The sequence below is a fragment of the Gambusia affinis genome, linkage group LG18 (assembly GCF_019740435.1).
Source record: "Gambusia affinis linkage group LG18, SWU_Gaff_1.0, whole genome shotgun sequence".
In the NCBI taxonomy this organism is placed as follows: domain Eukaryota; kingdom Metazoa; phylum Chordata; class Actinopteri; order Cyprinodontiformes; family Poeciliidae; genus Gambusia; species Gambusia affinis.
This window is the reverse complement of record NC_057885.1, coordinates 5,010,105-5,025,926: the sequence shown is the minus strand read 5'-3', so window position 1 is coordinate 5,025,926 and position 15,822 is coordinate 5,010,105. Positions and strand designations below refer to the sequence as shown.

Below are 15,822 nucleotides of genomic sequence, written 5' to 3'. Positions count from 1 at the left end.
CACCACCTGGTTATTAAGGAAAGTAACCTTCTGGAGGAAGATAACTGTAAAACCTTGGTGAACCTTGGTATCGATAAACTGCTCATGACTGAAGTTTTCCTGTTCAAACCTATAACTTGACGTTTCTTTTTCTTTAGCATGTGATAGTTGTCAAATGCTAAGGGTTTCAAGTCAATGGCAGATAACTGGAAAACAGTTTGCATCAGGGATTTCCTGACAGTGATCACAGGGATTTGCTGGTAGTGATATACAACCTGATACCTCAGTAAAATCAATAAATTTAATGTTGGGTTTAAGACAACTCCCATCCCTCCCACCCTTTCCTCCCTGAGAGCTACTGGTATTTTATTACAACCAGTTTCTGTTGGTCAGCCTAAATATTCTGCAATACAAACAAACTCTTTCAAGAAAACTGTATCACCCTTGGATAAAGTAAAGTTTGCTCCTGGTGCACACTTTGCTATAGCACTATGCTAACATTAGCATGTTTCCTCTTTGTTTTTATACAGCTCATTGACAACTTGGCTCACTGCCTCTCTAATGACTTGTTCTGGGCAGAAACTGACTTGATAACTTTAGAAACTTGGAAGTTTCTTAAGACTATTTTTCCTCAATGCCACACCAAGACCTCTCTGTTGGTATCTAAAGGCAGGTCATATGACATGGTCAGATAAATAGTTCCTTCAGCTCACTGGGAACAGTAAAAAAGAATCATTTTTGAACCCAAATTACAGTTTTGGACTGTGATGAAAGTTAATCAGGACCCCAAGCATATTTCAGGCTCAGATTAGGACACCCCTAGGCCAAACCTAGCAGAAATTAGGGTAAGAAGACAGTATAAAGAACACATGACACAGAGTAAGAAGTATATAACCAAGTGTATTCCCTCTGTTAATGTACACATATTTAGAGTCATCTCACTGGAACACTTTACAATAACATTTAGAAAGAACAGGTAGATACTGGGAGGAGTATGTTTGAAATGGAGAAGGAGGAGAAAAACCAGACGAACTTGACGGGGAACAAATCGATGGTACCTGGCAAGTGAAAAAAGATAAAGACTGACAGATGGACAATCTGTAGAAGGAATAGATGCAGGACACAAAAAGGAAAGGAAACAAAAGATGAACAATGACAGAAACAGAATAAAAGATGAACTTATTTTCCCATGGAAATTGGGAATGCCATTTTATAACCCAAATCACATTTGCTCAGTTACCAAAAGAAAATACATAGAAATTTCAGTATCCCAGGTCATTTTTTTTCCTCAAACAGGAATGATAGTAGGGAAAACACATGTCTGTCTCAGTAATGGGATGAGTGTCAAATATTTAGACATTTCACAAACTTGTTTCAGGAATTTTCTTTTTATGGTTCAGTTTACTTTTTTTTTTAATAGAGTTGAAAATTGGAATACTAAAGTTCAGTTGTACATCTTCCAGGGACTAGCCATTCTTGTGGATACTCCTCCCACAAAGTTAGTTTTGCCCTTTGGCTGCCGTCAGTCCAGTAAGGCAAGAGAAGGACAAAAAGTGGTCTTTATTCTGCTGTAATAGATCTCCCCCACATTGGAACTCCCGCAAAAATGTAATCGGAATTACCCTAAAACGTCTGTCATTTATTCCGAAATGAGGAGGGAGGAAATAAAAGATAGCAGCTGAATCTTGCCATAGGGTGTTTCATCAGCCACACTGTTCATGAGAGGGATAGGGTTGTCAAGATTAGGGAGTTGGGTGTTGTCAAAAAAATCCTGAAATCCATCTTCCTTGTGCTCTGTCAGCAAACTTACTTATAGACTTGCTCACGCTTTAGGTCCATAAGTTTCTGCATCGTCTATACATATATTTATAGTTATATAGAACAGAGTTCATCTGGTTTGCTGGAGGTTTTTTCTGTGATTAGTAACTGTAAGAACATGACAGTTTCTTTGTTGGCCCACTCGGGGGCGCTGTGGCGTCCCGAAACACACGACATATATCTGCTGGAACAAAGATGGGCCAAGTGGGTTTGGCCACGAGTTTTTGGCGGCTAAACGTACAAGTTAGCATCCGTTAGGTTGGAGCTCGATGGTATCTCACATAGTTGCTACGTTTAACGGTATGATCGTCAGTCATCGTGATTTTTTTCCCCGTTTTTTTTTTTTTTTTGAAACTCCACAGAAAGGAAAACTGTTTATCTCTTTTTCGTAAATGAATACTACATGCTTGAAACATGGCAGAGTTCGCATTGCATCGGCTGCTAGGCACCGTAGACAAGGAGAGAAACAGAGAGCGCTAGCCAATGAGCGAAAGAGAGAGAGACCCGTTCAGACACGAGAGACTGCAGGTGTTTCTTAATTCCCAGATGTATAACGACTTAAGTATTTCTGTAAGATGGCGGTAAATTTTGTTCCAGGAATGCTAGCACAATGCTAATGTGTGTTCTGTTTTGGTGTTTGCAAATGACTTTTCAAGTTTTACCCACTCAAAATGAATTATAGGCCAATACTTTTCATGGTGCATATTTACAGTACTTAAGACTTCAAAATGCTAAACCAAGGAATCACTGATTTATCAGCATTGTTTCCAAGGTTGTTGGCACTGTACCTGTGAAGATCTAAAAGTGGGTGGGCCAGATTCCGCCATAATCAGAGTTAATATTTTAACAAATACAAAAAGGTGTGAAAAGGACAATGACGCCTCTATGTTGTTTTTGCTGTTCCCTTTTTGCCGTAGTTTGACTTTACAATACTGAATTTTAACCAAATCAGCCAGTGTGTGATTGCCGTTACCCCAGAGCTGCTTTCTCTCCCTCCGTCTTTTTCCGTCTCCCGTCTCTTTCCTTCTCTAAGTGCGCCTGCTGTCTGTCTTTGCGTGTGATGGTGGCGCTTCCTCACACATAGTACTCCTTGTCTTTGTTCTTCTTGTTCTTGGTGACCGTCTTGGCAGTGGCAGGCTGTTTCTCCTTCACCAGAGCGCCGTTGCTCTGCGTGGCCGAGTTGCTGATGTAGTTGCGGCTCTGGTCCACCTGATAGGAGCCCTCGTCTCGGTTGCGGTACTTGTACATGGCGTAGAGCAGGATAAGGATGCAGAGCGCTGCTGCCGCTACAATGCCCACCACCATCCCCGTGGTGCTGCTGGACTGCTGCACCTCCACGGCGCCGGGGAGGCCTCTCTCGGGAGATGTGGGATCTGGAGTGGGAACATGGGGGAAATTTGGGGGGTAGGTTATTCCCGGGATTCTGCGGTGGCCCGGGTCTGACGAGGGGTGGGCCGGCGGCAGCAGCACTTGATCCCGGGTGTTCATTTTGCCGGCGGGGATATTGTTGCTACTGCTGCTGCTGCCGCCAGCGGCCGGTTTGACGTGGGGGCCTAGCTGATCAGGGTTGGCAGTGGGGGTGGAGGAAAGCGGTGGGCGATGGGAGTTGGGGTTACGAGAGAAGTGGCGGTCTCGGGGGTTCTGGACCCCCCCCTCGACTGCCGGGGGAGGAGGAAGGACAGTTCTATCAGTGACCAGAGGGGAGTTTTTATAATAGTCCTCGTCATCCGTCTCTGTCATTTCCCCTGAACCTGAAACCTCTATGGTCTCCTCGCAGTCCTCCTGGTCCAAGGGGCAAGGGGGACGGCCGTTGGGCATGGGGACGGACTCTTTGGTGGTTTCAAGCAGGGTGAGGAAAGGGCGATAGGTGGTAGGGGGCGGGGGAATTACTGGGTAGTGGGTGGCAATAGAGGGGGGGTCTAGGGAGTCCACCGTTATAATGGGCAACACTAATTCACCTCCTAGGACAAGAAAGAGAAAACGAAGAAACAGAGTGTTAGAGACCGCCTTATAGAGACCGCCTTAAGTTCAAATCAAACAGAACAGTTCAAATGAAAATAGGAAAGCCAGCATTAATTTCTACATCTTAACATGAAGTTAGTTATGTCTGTCTATTCTTTTCTGTTTAAGAAGACTGTACTGACTACATCTGAGCTGCAGTGTGTTGTACAAAATACAAGAAAGTAGTCTATCCTGACCTGCCTCTCTAGTCTGGACAGATCTATGTGTTACGTCACTAACAAAATGTATCAGTAAGCTACAAACAACACTGACAAATTTAACATTTATTGCACTACAAATCCTGTTGTAAACTGCTAACTTTCTAGTCTTACCTACGCTAGCACTCAGGTGTTTCTGCTGTGAGAGGTTAAGTAAGATAGCAAACCACGAGGTTCAGGTCACTTACATCAACAAATTGGCCGCATGATTTTTGCATGAAAAAAAAAATTACAAAAAGAAAGCTGTGTAAGATTGTTCTCGGATAGTAATAAACAACCACCCCCCTTTACCTCTTTTACTACTTTCTAGTGTTAAAATGAATTACAATGCAAAGGCATACGTTCTTGAATTACTCACTGACCTCTACCTTGTCTTGTCCCAAATGTTACTTTATGAGAATACTTTCCCTGTTTCTCCCTCCCCCTCTTGGCACGGTGGTTTCTGTGGCTCATTTGTCAAAACAAGGCACTGCAGGAGTCTTGTTTTTAAGGCTTAACTTTCAAAGCTCACTACAAATAAGTATGTTGCAGGGAGTTAAACATCTAGTGCCTTGCCGTAGTATTTATCCACTTTGATCTTTTTCACATTTCTTTACATTACGACATCAAACTTTAGTTTTGTTGGGACTTAGCACAAAGTTGTGTATAATTTTGAAGTGCAAGAAAAGTGAAACATGTTTTTGGATTTTATTTTCAAAATAAAACATTTCTTATTGATTTATATTTAGCCCTTCTGATTCAATGAAAGTTTCAAAGTTAGACCTGGACTTTGGTTGGGTATACAAATATGCTTTGATCTAAACCATTCCACTCTGGTTTTATGTTAAGGGTCTTTGTCTTCCTGAAAGCTGACCCTCTGCCTTCAGCCCCTTCTCCACTAGCATGGCTTTAATCAATTATTCACCAGTCAGCCTCCATCTAAGTTAGTCTCCATTTGCATATACTGAGCGATTCTACCCTGATTTTCAGGCTGGTTCAACCCAGATCTATCCAGACAAAGCCAGACCTATCGCAAGCAATTCTATTGATTGCAGACTGTATTCAGTGACTGGCCTATTGATTCCAATATGCTGCGCATTGAGACTATAGTAGTTGTCAAAAAGGTGAAGTGCAAATTGACAATAACGTTATAAAACGTTGAGGTCCAAACCTTTCTATTGATTGTGGTGAAAGTGCTCTTACAGCGTCAACCGGACAAACAACAAAGAAATACATTGGGAGATTTGGGAGAAACTGGTTGCCTACGGGCACATCCACAAAATGACATCATTGGCGTCTCGACCACACCCACCCTCTTTTGCTACCTCTAAAAGTATTACCCTATATTTAACCGAATTTATTTTCCCATTTACTTTGACCAGCTTCTTATGAGATGATTAAACCCCGGGATATTGTTTTACAACCTAACCTTGAACTCATGTTTTCAGTTTTCATTCCTGCAGATTTGCATTTCTTCCACTGATGCCTATTGGTGCATATTCCACACATACCAATGTACCTGCAGAAAGGTCTGTGTTGCCATCTATTTCCACATGAAGTTACTTTTTTAGTGTATTTTCAGATTAATCAACAACACAAATAGTTTATTACTTTAGCCTGGTCTTTATGATTCTATTTGTTTACCAATAATCCCTTTTGATTGCTTCACAGTTGTATTTACACTGAGGTACTTGGCTACACTTGATGAGGTAAAGGGTCTGAATATAATACCTTGTTTTTTTTTAATTGCACAAAGTGTTAAGCAATGCATCCTTTTCCTCCATCTTTGTAATTAATCCCAACGTTGTGTTGGCATATGTAGAATTCCAATGAAATACTTTGAAGTTTGTTATTGTAGTGTGCGAAAATGTGAAAAAGGTTCAAAAGGCATAAAAACTTTTCCAAAAGAAGTATAATTTTTTTAAAAACATAAACTCTTCGAGCCCTAACCCCACTAAAACCATTCCTCTAAAACCGCCACCAATGGTTAGAAAAAGCTCGTAACGAGCCAAAGCTTGTTTAACTCCTTCTATTAATCTGTCATATGCCCACAGTGAAATAAGCACCAAAGAAAGATTACTGGGCGCAAAATGAAGAAGGACAAACACCAAAGGTGAATCCTTCAGTGACAGAATAACTGTTTACACATATCGGGAAGCATTAGAGCACAAAGCAGTAAAATGAATACAGGTTTTTGTTTGTTTTTTTTTGGTCAGAGAGGCAATAATGTAAGGGTCAAAGAGCACGAAACAGTCATAATACATGGCAGACGGGAATAAATTACATCACATCTTTGGGGAGAGAAAAAAAGGGAAGGTAAGAGCAAAACATGACCAAAGATAATGCCAACATCAACAGCATAAAATCATGGCTCAGGCTCTGTGTTTGATTGATGGGGTGAGTGAGTGGAACTCTGTGGGTGAGGCTTTGGAAAGGCCAGTTCAGGGTTGAAACGGGCATGAGTGAAAAGGAAGAGGGGTTCTGGGACTGTAGGAGTTCCTCTACGGCGCTCAGTTAACTCATCAACATTCAAACACCCCCACCCCATAAACCTTTTAGTCACATTTCAGCAAATAATTTCAAAGAACCAATGCATTTGAGTTACCATGACTACCAAAACATGTAACATTACATTTCAGAAAAAAAAAACAGACATGAGGAAAGACACAAGAGCTGCAAAGGAAAAAGGACTTTGTAAATCTAGAACTTTCTGACTTCTTCTCTCGCTGCCATTTCTCTAAAGTCTAGTTTCCATGGCAATGCTACGGTTGTCTCCCTCCACTCTTTGTCTCTGTGTCTGAGGGAAGTGCTTGCGCCGTGACGACTGGAGGACAGCAGAGCATGGTGGCACGTTTGAGGAACAAGAGGATTCTGGAGGACTTCCTAAACGGGTAGTTTATTTTTATTTTTTTCCTAACTAACAAAGAAAGCAATGTGTGATGGGAGGGTGAGGAGAAACCAGCTCAGCTATCTTTACGCTGCCATCTGTGGCAGATGTGCTGCAAGTGCAACTTGCTACAGCTGCTTTGGGCCCAACCCCATTATGAGAAGTTACTTCCACTCTCCCCGTGTCCTACTTCCACTGTGAGAGTGGCTGACACTGCAGGTGGACGACCTTGTGAGGCTTTAGCAGCACTGTAATCCTCCGGCTGTACGGGGGATATTGTTTCTCAGATTATTCCTGGCTGATGTGCAAACCAAAAAGAACACAGCATGCAGTCATTATTTAGCAACTTATGAAATGTTGATCCTGCACATGATTGCTGAAAGTGAGAGGTTGTTCCGTCAAACCCGTCCCACCGCTCTGCTGTGCTTTCAGTCAGCGGTGAAGCCTCGGGGCCTTATGGCGTCAGCCTATGTAGACTGACAGGCCAGGGCACTGCTTGGAAAAATAATGAATCTCACCCCTCATCCACAAAGTGGGCCAGGCAGTTATCAAGTCTACCATCCTTTCATTTCCTGATGTTTGCCTTGAGCCTGATGACACAGTATGTTAATCTGTGCACCTTTTGGGTCCCCTGAATGCATCTCCGATTCTCCTGCTAACCCTCACAGGAAGGTGACACTTGACCTGAGGTTGATGTGTCGTGCATGTGCTCCCAATGAAAGCTGCCAAGAACCAGGGTAGCTGTTTCGTAGTGACTCGAAATGTGAAAACTGAGCGGATTAATGCAAAAATATTGATGATATTGATACCAAGGCAGTATCGGATCAATGCTAGCTACTAAGACTTATACTTCAGTTTCAGATTCCCTCTTGAAATGTCATTTTATATTTCTATTGTAGATTCTCAACTCCATTGTAAAAATTCATTGTGCTTGGATTTACTCTTTTTGCACTTAAATTTGTTATTTTTATATTGCCTCTGTTTATCATGTTCATGCTATTAATATATTTTCAAGACACTTATAAACTTTATCTAAATTCTGTCCTGGCCTTTAAAAATTAATGAAAGAATAAAAGCAAACATCTAAAAGTCAGAAGTTGGGTGATATATTATTCTTAAACCACTATTGTATCAGTATTAATATCGGTATCGGCCTTGTATTTACTTGGTATCGAATCGATACCAAAATATACAGTGTCGTACCCCTCTGTGATTTTCTGTCTCAGGTTTAAAACAAATTACAATAAAAAAAGTGTTAAGAGAAAAAAACACAAAACGCCTATAGGTCCAAAATTTGATACTTCAATAAGTTTTATATCGGTATTGATGTCAGTGATTCTGACCTTTAATTTACTTGGAATTGGATTAAAATCAAAATATGAAGTGTAACACACCTCTAGTGAGAGCAGAGTTTTTATATATGTGTATGTAAAGGGATGTAAACAGAGTTTTCCTGATGGTACTTCTGATTTAAACAGCATTGAAAATACAGCTCATGACTCCAGTGACTGCTTGTTTCTGTCATTCACGCCTAAACGTGAGAGAATATCAGATATTCTGTCTGATTTATTGAGCTCGACTCCACTGATTTAAGCTGCTGAGGCGGTGGGTTCACATTTAGGCCACATGATGAAACTTTTTTTTTTTTTTTTTTTTTATCTCAACTCTCATGCCGCACCGCTTGAAAGCCCAGCGTGACTCACCTACCAGCTTTATTTACACAAAATGAAACCAGGCTAGATGGACTCTGATGCATTAATGTCACTCGCTTGAAAACATTCGTGCTGCCGATAACGCCGCGCTGCTCGCACGCGTTTGAAATATTTACATAAAAAGGAAAAAAAAAAAAAAAAAAGGGGGCTGTTTGGAGGCCGAGCATTCTGTAAGCCGGCTTTGATTAGACCGCAGATGGAATATCCAGCAGCATGTCCGAGCCCGATACTTCGCTTGCTGCGGAACGATACCACAATAGGAGCAATTACGACCAAACGTAAGGGTTCCATAAGCTGTCTGCAAATGGTGCATTTCCAGCTGTCGCTCTCAGAAAAAAAGAGATTCATTTTGAAAAAAAACCCCAAACAAACAAAAAACAGCCACATCAATAACAACAAAATAATGCCCCTGACTTTATATAGTGTTTTGCAGGGTGTTACATATTTGCGGGAATGAAATTCACCCGTCAGCCCCTGCAGCGTTTGAGCCACTGGATTGCCTCTATAAACCTGGGCAGATTTGATTTCACAGTGAGAAACAAGTCAGGCCTGCAGAGAGAATCTCAGCCTGATTTGAAAACATCATAATTTACCATTTCTCCTCTATCCTGTCTTTATCTCTGCTCTATTTTTTAGTCTTATAAAAAAAACTAAAAAATTCAGCGTCTCATTTTAGCTGATTTTTTCCCCCCGTCAAACTTTTTTTTTTTTTCTAAAGTAAGAAACTGCAAAGCTAATTCACTGTTGAAAATTTAAAGAGATTTGAAACTAATTAAGAGAGAAATGACTAAAATTAGGAGCTCTGGACAGTCTGTGTTCTCTGTTCTCAGAGAAAAATGCAAACACATTCCCTGGTAGTCTGAAGGGTGAGTGAGAGGACGTCCCGCTGGGAAAGCAGCGACGCAAGGAGAAAAAAAAAAAAAAGAAGAAGCAATTCTCCCTCTACAGATGTGGATTTGGATTTAATTATAGCTTAAATGAGTTCTGGGATCGCTTGCTGCACGCTTTTTATTTAAACATAGACAACACACACATATGTGGGTGAATACAGATCAGTCAAGAGTTTTGTTTTCAGTAATTACAGCTTGAGGTTTGACTTAAAATGGAAGTTATTTTTCATCAAACTAGACAAATGTTTTGTTTTGTTTTCATTTTGTATAATTTCATAGATGGAATATGAGCTATGAGCAGTTTTGGTCAGTACTCTACATACATACACTACATTATATATTAATTTTGGACTTCTACTGTTGCTTCTTTCCATCAGGAAAGGAGAATCAGGGTTGAAAACAAGAACCGTGTGAAAAAAAATGATTGTGAATTTGTCAAATACACAGCGTAACAACTATACATGAAAGGACCCTTTAGCCAGCTGCAGAGAAACCATACAGCGTTTTAGTCCTAAAGTGCTTCTGGTATGATTCTGATTGGATGATGAAGCATTTTTCTCAGCAGCAATCATGCTGTGAATTGGTTTGGTTCTCAGCTTTGCAAAACGAGGACAGTGGTTGATTTTCAGGAGTTTGTGGGAGGAGATAAGATCAGTTTCTTATGCACGTATTGACCCATCACTGATCTCCCAAAATTAAGAAAATTGGTTGTTCGGTTTGAACGCCTCGCGCACAGTTTGTCATTTCTGGTGAATAACTCCATTTTTGTATAAAAGTGATTTCCAGGATGGGTTTGGATTATCTGTGAAGGAAGCCGAAAACTTCAATTCAGATCCCAAAAACATCTCAGAACTGATTCTAGAAAGCTAAAGCTGGCTAACATCAAACATTCCGAGGAGTCTTAACCTCAGTCGCACTGAAAATGTATAGATTTTTGTATAGATTAAAAGCTCACTTGGGCAAAGAAACCTAGTTTGTCCAACCTGCACCTGAGTGTAATTCCCTGAAAGCCTTACAGCTGAATCAAATAATGAGATAAAAGAAAAATCCTCCAAAAGAAAACATCTTTTTATTTAAGTAGAAGGTTGATATGGTCAACATAATGTTGAGAAGCTTTCAGAAGGTTAACCAACTCTTTCAAATTATTAGAAAGCCAAGAAATTCCTGGAACCGCTTGGAAATTTTATCTGAACCGAGATCAAAAACTGGTTCTTCTGGGGGCGTGCTGTGGTGGCGTAGGGGATACCGCGGCCCACATTTGGAGGCCTTGAGTCCTCGACGCGGCCGTCGCAGGTTCGATTCCCAGACCCGGCGACATTTGCCGCATGTCTTCCCTCCTCTCTCTCCCTCTTCCTGTCAGCCTATTGTTATATAAGGAACACTAGAGCCCACAAAAAGACCCCCTGGTGGGGAGAAGAAAAAAAAAAAAGGTTCTTCTGGTGATCTTGGGATGGAAGAAAGAATCATTCAACATTTCACAATGAAAAAAATATAGTATTATTACTGTCACAAATTATTTACCAGTCGGGTATTATTGTTCAGTAATTGGATTATCTTTTTTCCCCACCAATTATATTTGCAGAATAACAAATGTTTCTGTTTGTTTGACTGTTTGAAACACAAAGAACCGGCAAAACTTTGAAGGATCTAAAATTTAGGCTGCGTATTCAGTTAATAATTATTCATGGTGATTTCACATTCATTACTTAAGTTCTATTTCTCTCGGCTAAATTGTGCGATCGAAGCATCAGGTGAAGCCGTGTCGCAGGTTTGGATTTGACATCCAAGATCAGAGGAGGAGAACCATTTCTGGAACCTGCTATTCAGAGATCATCGCCAAACATCCAAACTGGGGAACCCATTTATTAAACCTGGGTCTGTTTCCTGGGCAAGGGACCTCAAAGAAGCATCACACTGACAAATAACTGACACCCAAACTCATTGAGCGGCATCACACTGGACTGGAGGGCTCAGCGCTCCGGGGTCAGCCCTCATTTATCACCCTATCTCCTACCCTCACTCGTCGACCTAAAGAGAGCATTTGCAGGTTGTCTCTATGGTGTGTCATCTGATGAATTATTGAGGAGCTCCCCCAAAGCTCTGATCTTGTCAGAGTAAAACTGATATAGCGTCTACAACGTCCTACGACTGATAAGTAGCATGAGGTTGGCGAGAGAAAGGCAAAGTGAGGTCATGCGGAGGTGGAGCAAACTCATCAAGTGAAATATGGAGATGGGATGGAAGACGTAATGAGCAGAACTTGCTGTTGGACGAATAGGCTTTTCTGAAACGTGTGCTGCAGTAAATGACATTTTATTAGTCTTTTTGGGAAAAAATTAGGTAACACTTTATTTGACGGGTTGTGAATAAGACTGTCATAACACGTCATAAACATGACATAACACCGTCAGAAACATGATATAAAACCTGTCATGAACACGAATATGTCTTCATGAATATTTATGACTGTTGTCATAAAGTGTCATTTAGTAAATCATGACACTTTTAATACAAAGCTGACATTATTCAAAATGTCTTTGTTATGACAACTTGACATTAACCAAGAAATTATGATCTGACATAAATTTATTATAAAAGTATAAAAGTATATGAAGACGTATTCATGTTCATGACAGGTGTTATGTTTATGACGGTGTCATGACAGTCTCATTCAGAAGCCGTCAAATAAAGAGTTATCAAAAATTGTTGCGTCCATATTCGCGTTGTCATTTTCTGCTTTGAATCCAGCTTTGTAATAGAGTCCTTCTCATTTCTGGGTCTGTTTGCTCCCTCTGACTTAGGCTCATTACCACCAAGGGCAGATTCCAACCAGCACTCTAATTGGATGATGTAATTAAGCCTCACTTACAGTCAAAGTTTAATTAGCCTAGTGGGAAAGCAGGATTTGTTCATGGGAATTCCACTCTACTTGCATTCCCAATTTTGCATCCTGTTCCCGTTCTCTCTCTCCCTCCCTGTGGTATCTCCATCTCACTCCCTTCTCAGTTCTCCGTTCTCCTTTGAGAGCAACACAACGTGATAAGCATCTCAACAAAACTCCCTTCCACTCATCGTCGCCTCATGACTGTTCGTTTGATACATTTCCCATCTGCTCTTCACTTAACAGCAGCCAGAACACAGCGGCATTCCTTCATTCTCATGAGCAAAGACAACTTTTAGACCTTCAGACATCCTCTAGCATGGGCATCAAAGGATCTCCTGGTTTGGATTGTGAGTCTCTGGTCAGTCATTCAACGTATTCTATCTTGGTTATACATCTAAACACATCACCACAAGGGTCCCCCTAGGCAAAAAGAGGCACTGAGACTTCTTTTCTCCTTAGTGTGTACACTACCTCAACAGACTAGATCAGGGATAGTCAAATCAAGGCCCTAAGGGCAGGTTCTAGATGTGTCTGTGCTTCGGCACACCGGGGTGAAATAATCAGGTCATAAGAAGGACAATGGAGAACTTGACCGCACTGAGGAGGAAATCCAGCCATTTGATTGATGTGTGTGTGGGACCAGGGACACATCTAAATGTTCCAGGACACCGACAAGTCGTAAGGCCTGGAGGTAAAGACCCCTGGACTAGATCATTTGATCAAATGGCTCTTCATATAACTGCACAGCTTTGTCTGTAATCCCCACCTACACCACTATATCTGCATTAACTGAGTCTTTATCTCTTGCTCAGTCAAAGGTAGCTAGAAACTTGAGCAATCAATGACCAGCTGACCTTTAAAGGTGTTGCCTCAACTGTGTGATCGTTCTGCTTTTCATTGTTAAACAAGACAGATCATGCCGTACCTAACCCAACACACTGCTCAGCTCCCGGTGAAGTCTGTGGTGATCTCTGGCCTTGATGACAGCTATGACCTCCCAACTCATCTCCCTGCACGCGCAGTAAAACCTCTCAGATGGTCACAATACGACGCCGTGTTTGGTCTTTAACTTGCCCGAGAGAGCACCAGTTGGTTAGCCACCCAGATCAAACTCAAGTTAATGTTGTCAAGCTGCAAAGTGCTTACTGGAATGTCTGTCGTCTACATTAAAGCTCTCCAAAAGGCTAATGCTAAGACTGGCATGATCACTCTGGTGATCAAGGAATCATAAACTAGCTATGCCTACACCGTGCTCAAGGCAATGTTAACTGATGCAGTATTTCAAACACTATTTGGATATTTATGTGATGAACAAACACAAAGTAGAACACAATTATAAAGTTGAAGGAAAATGAGACAGTTTGTAAGTTATTTTAGTTTCTAGCAAATGTATCTGTATTTGTATCTACATGATATCAAATTTGTCTACCACATTTAATCTCAGTAAAACACTGTAAAGTTTGTGGTTATCACATGACAAAATGTAAACAAACAAAAATTATGGGGAATGAATATGTTTGCTAGGTGCTGAACTTTACTAGTGCAGCTGCGAGTAAACCCATCTGTACGGCGCGTAGAGCTTTACAGAAGCAGAAACTAGTCGTATTGATCCCTATGAATTCCCAGCCCTCATATCAGGCACAGCTTAATAGAAACTCCACAGCTGCGCTTAACATTTTTCTGTCCTTCCTAAAGGCAGCTCAATAATGTCCAGCTCCTTCTCACATATAATTGAAAACACTGGGAATTGGTCCTATCTCTGACAGGCTGCAAGCCTGTATTTGTGGAGATGGGGGGTGGTGGGGGGGGACATGTGCTGCGGACAATGTTGATTCTTCTCTCCTTGTCCATAGCTTTCAAAGAGGCTTATCCAACCTGGCTGGCTCGCCACGCTGGAGCCGTTTCAGCATCTGGGCGGCGCGATACGGAGCACGTGTGCATACACGCGAGCAAGTGTGTTTATTTCTCAGGAGAGTCGGCTGCAGAGAGAAAACTTCACACCCTCAGAGTGAGAGAGGCAAGTGTCTGTCTGGAGAGGTGAACATGTATGCCTCTATCTCTGGGTGTGTGTGTGTGTGTGTGTGTGTGTGTACGCGTGTTTGTGTTTGTGGGTGGGCAAAGAGAGTTGCATTTCCCCACAGGAGATTAAGGCTGGGCATAGAATCCACTGAAATACTCTCATTTCTGCTTTCGATAAGAGTGGAACCGTGGCTCTATTTCGGTCCCAACCACCTACAGAGAAAACCGCAGGAGAGTGCTGCTCTCCAGTTCCTGAACACAGCTTCAGATCAGTTTCTCTTCACACAAGCATACTGATAGGCTCTGTAATCTCTTACTATTTACAGGCGCGACACAGCCATAATCCTTATTCCCAGTTTATTCTGGAGAAGCGCAGCGACGTTAAGAAGCAAACACGGCAATTCTGCCATCTTTTCTATTTTCCAACTTTTTCAAATGGTAAATGTTCCCTGAAATGAGGTCTGTTGCTTTTTCCTAGATAGATTTGTTTACAAATGAAAAGAAGTGGTATGCTTTTCATGTAAATGGTGATATTGGAAGGCTTCGTAACTTTATAAGAGAAGATTCAAGGGCTGCTTTTCAAGTGGGAGCCATTTTGTTTCCGGCCATAGGTTACATTGTAAATCTCATCAGTCATCTTGAGCAAGTGGAATCAACTCTACATGCTGCGGTTTGTAGTCAGAGAAGTATTGTTCAGTTCAAACCTTCTGTTTTTATTCCACTTCAAATTAATGGTTTGAAGTGAAATTCTGAGATGATCAGTGACAGTAGAAAACAGATCACATCACTGTGATTTTGTGCAAAAATGAAATAAAAAATTCTTGCTACAATGCTATATCAAGGTGGACTATAGAAATTAAAAAACAACTCAAACATGAAATAATTCTTACTAAGGTGACAATATCTGCTATCATAGTCTTTTAGGTATCGACAGTTTCACAATAAACATCTTTTAAATTGGCCGTTTTGACAGTAAAGCTGTGTTTATGTTGCTGCTAACAGGTATGTAGCTGTTAGCCTCCCACCATTCCCAGGACTCTGACTGTTTTAAATGATCTTTCTTTACTGTAGTTCAGTTTTGATTGGTCCAAGTTTCTTACATAAATATAATAGTTATGTAAGAAGTTTAGTTTGGGATGAAGAAGGACCATAAAAGCAGATGCTAGCTTTCGTATTGTTAGTGGCTAGCAGCTAGCAAATCACGTTTTTCTCAGCTACTTTATTCTGGTTTTTTTTTTTTTAAATCACTTTCTTTTTTTAAGTTGAGTGTCTAAAATGCTGCCAGTAAGACAATTTATCAGTACGGGAGGTTTCTATGCATTTGTTACACCTATGAAAACTCTTCATTACTCAAACTCTATGCAACGAAACCTGCCATCTCAACATCTGCTGCCTTCCTCACGTCAAAATAGGAGCGTCAAACATGAATGCAGCA

At 41.1% G+C, this 15,822-nt stretch overlaps 1 protein-coding gene across 6 annotated transcripts in view; it reads right to left on the bottom strand.

The window, feature by feature from the left end:
• Nucleotides 1–437: 437 nt before the first annotated feature.
• The window catches only part of nrxn2b (neurexin 2b), a 746,427-nt gene continuing 731,042 nt past the window's right edge, over nt 438–15,822 (bottom strand). For 3 of the 6 annotated variants that reach the window (XM_044097998.1, XM_044097997.1, XM_044097999.1), the window contains one exon: nt 438–3,758. In XM_044097998.1, coding sequence (XP_043953933.1) covers nt 2,872–3,758 — 887 coding nt within the window. In that variant the 3' untranslated portion in view covers nt 438–2,871. The remainder of the gene's footprint in view (nt 3,759–15,822) is intronic. The other 3 variants (XM_044098000.1, XM_044098002.1, XM_044098001.1) reach the window with 3 other exon arrangements.